Here is a 3,186-nt window from a genome sequence, read left to right as displayed (position 1 = left end):
TACCTGTTTTCTGTATTTTTCTATCTTTATCCATTTAACTATTTTTTCCCAATTAATGCAAATATTGACATGATTTATTTACAACAATTTAATTTTTTCATTTTTTAATAGGGTTAGGGTTAGGGTCACAATGCACCATAAAACAGGAGTTTCAGGCACACGATTTGTATCAACCAATGGGAGTTGGGAGGTATGCAGAATGCAGAAGGTTGCTGAAATGATGTGTACGCAACTGCGTATCTGCATATCTGCGCCTAACAAACGTGTCACTACAACCGACTTAAATGTTACGTTTATAACCGTAGCAACAGACCTCAGATGAGCCCAGACGCTCTGCGGCTCTTGTTATTGAAACATTCTAATACACTGCCTAAGACATCCCCACAGTTGCCAAAAGTGCTACAAGGATTAGAAAGGTTTTCAATTTATGTTGACCACTTTTGTTATCGTAATGTTTATCTAGTGCCACCTTGAAATGTAATCTCAATGATTAAAAGTGTATGTATATTATAATGTTAATATGTCAAAGAACACTCGTGCATTGTCATGTTGACCAATCTCTGCCACAATAACAATTTTGAATCAAGCTTCGACACGATGTTGATATCACATAATTCTCAAGATTATCATGCGATAGTGCCAGATACTGCAGTCTGGTGCATTACGTTTCAAATGCACATGCTCAGTGCCTTCATTTATAGTTTAACATATATATACATATATCTATTCATGAACGCATTTAATTATTAAATTAAGCATAGTGCGTATATGGTTATAAAGAGTAAAGGTTAGCAAGTGTTTGTTTTTATATTTGTGCATAAATTCTTGTGCAACCGAAAGGCAACAGTTTTCTTATCACGCAAAAGCAGATGCAACTTATGTTTGGGTGCCGTGTACTTAAGCATGAAGCTACAAATTTTCTTTTCAGTCTATATTTTATAGCCTATAATAACATGATAAAATTTTTGTAATTTTTATTCTGGATTAATCAGTGGTATATCCGTTAATTTTTACGACTTGAGTTGTCTAAAAAGTTAGTTTTACTTAAAAGATAATAATTTTAAATCTTCAATGAGTCAGGCAACCTCAAGATGTGATTCATATTTTCAGTTAATAATCAATTTGAAATGTTAAAGGTAACTGTTTCATGCATTTTGATTTTAAGATGGTGTAGACTACATATATTCATTTACTCTTTTATTATATTTTTTTTTATTAGAAGGTCAAGCTGGTGTGTAAATCAAAAACAATCATGACTGGAAAGGACGGGGAAGAACCGACAAAGCCGAAACCAGCAGAACCGAAATTGGAGAATGGTAAACCTAGCGCTAAGAAAGATGAAGAGGAGAAGGAAGCTGAGCTGTCAGAGGAAGATAAGCAGCTCCAGGAGGAGCTGACGATGCTAGTGGAGCGGTTGACCGAGAATGACAGCGCCCTCTATAAGCCAGCGCTGGAGAGCCTGCGCGCGCAGATTCGCTCGAGCACAAGTTCGATGACGTCAGTTCCAAAGCCGTTAAAGTTCCTGCGGCCACACTATGACACGCTGAAGCAGGTCTATGACAAGATCCAGGATCCCGAGACGAAGCGATTCTGCGCCGACATCATCTCTGTGCTTGGCATGACAATGAGCGACGCGCGTGACTGCCTTAAGTACCGCCACCTCGGTTCGAAGGAGGATATCGGCTCGTGGGGCCACGAGTACGTGCGACACCTGTCCGGCGAGATCTGCCAGGACTGGGGTGAGACGTCCGACGATGATGAGGTGCAGCGGGCGATGCTGCTCGCTCTCGTGCGACAGATCCTGCCCTATGACATGGACCACAACGCAGAGACGGACGCCTGCGACCTGCTCATGGAGATCGAGCGTCTTGACTTGCTAGAGGGCGCCGTCGACGAGACGGCGTTCCAGCGCGTCTGCCTCTACCTGACGAGCTGCGTCGCATATGTGCCTGAGCCCGAGGATTCGCAGCTGCTCAAGACCGCGCTAGCCATCTTCCGCAAGTTCGGCCGGCACCCGGAGGCGGTGCGGCTCGCGATACAGCTAAACGACGTTCGCTTGGTTGAGGAGATCTTCCGCTCGTGCGGCGACGTCGTCGTGCAGAAGCAGATGGCGTTTGTGCTCGGCCGACAGCAGATCTTCCTCGAACTTGACGAGGAGATGGAGGAGTACGATGAGCTGATCGAAATCATGTCCAATGCGCACCTCAACAACAACTTCCTTGCGCTCGCACGCGAGCTCGATATCATGGAGCCGAAGGTCCCCGAGGACATCTACAAGTCGCACCTCGAGCCGACTCGGCCGTCGTTCGGCGGTTCGAATGTTGACTCGGCGCGGCAGAACCTTGCCGCGAGCTTCGTGAACGGCTTCGTGAACGCCGCGTTCGGCGCAGACAAGCTACTGATGGAGGATGGAAACAAGTGGCTGTACAAGAACAAGGACCATGGCATGCTGAGCGCAACGGCGTCACTCGGGCTCATCCTGCTGTGGGATGTCGACGGCGGGCTGACGCAGATTGACAAGTACCTGTACTCGTCTGAGGATTACATCAAGTCGGGTGCGCTGCTCGCATGTGGCATTGTTAACTCGGGCGTGCGCAACGAGTGCGACCCAGCGCTTGCGTTGCTATCCGACTACGTGCTGCACAACAGCAACGTGATGCGCATTGGAGCGATCATCGGGCTCGGACTCGCCTACGCCGGCTCTGACCGTGAGGACGTGCTTAGCTTGCTGCTGCCGGTGCTAGCAGACGCAAAGTCCAACATGGAGGTCGTCGGAATGGCAGCCCTGTCGTGTGGTGAGACAGTCATATATTATATTGGACTTAGATCGATGGGTCTCTCTCTCTCTCTCTCTCTCTCTCTCTCTCGAGAGAGATAAAAACGGAAAGAGAGAGAGAGGAGAGCGAGAGCGAGAAGAGAGAGAGAGGAGAGAGAGAGAGAGAGAGAGAGAGAGAAGAGAGAGAGAGAGACGAGAGGCAGAGAGAGGAGAGACGAGAGAAGAGAGCAGACAGAAAGCAAGAGAGAGAACGAGAGCGAGAGAGCGAGCGGAGAGCGAGCAAGCAGAGAGAGCACAAAGAAAGAGAGAGAGAGAGCGGACTCGGAATCGGAGAAGCGTACTGAGAGAGAAGAAGAGAGCAGAGAGAAGAGAGAGAGGCGAGCGAGAGCCGCGAACGAGAGAGAAGAGAG

General features: G+C 47.6%; 1 protein-coding gene across 1 annotated transcript in view; it reads left to right on the top strand.

Annotated features, from left to right (window-relative positions):
* The window catches only part of LOC106811023 (26S proteasome non-ATPase regulatory subunit 2-like), a 21,965-nt gene that overhangs the window by 13,283 nt on the left and 5,496 nt on the right, over positions 1-3,186 (top strand). Inside the window, exon 2 of the mRNA XM_014814540.1 lies at positions 1,220-2,795. Within this exon, the coding sequence (XP_014670026.1) occupies positions 1,253-2,795 (1,543 nt within the window). The 5' untranslated portion in view covers positions 1,220-1,252. The remainder of the gene's footprint in view (positions 1-1,219; positions 2,796-3,186) is intronic.

Source organism: Priapulus caudatus, unplaced genomic scaffold, assembly GCF_000485595.1.
Source record: "Priapulus caudatus unplaced genomic scaffold, Priapulus_caudatus-5.0.1 Scaffold496, whole genome shotgun sequence".
NCBI lineage: Eukaryota > Metazoa > Priapulida > Priapulimorpha > Priapulimorphida > Priapulidae > Priapulus > Priapulus caudatus.
This window is presented reverse-complemented; position numbering and strand designations above follow the sequence as displayed.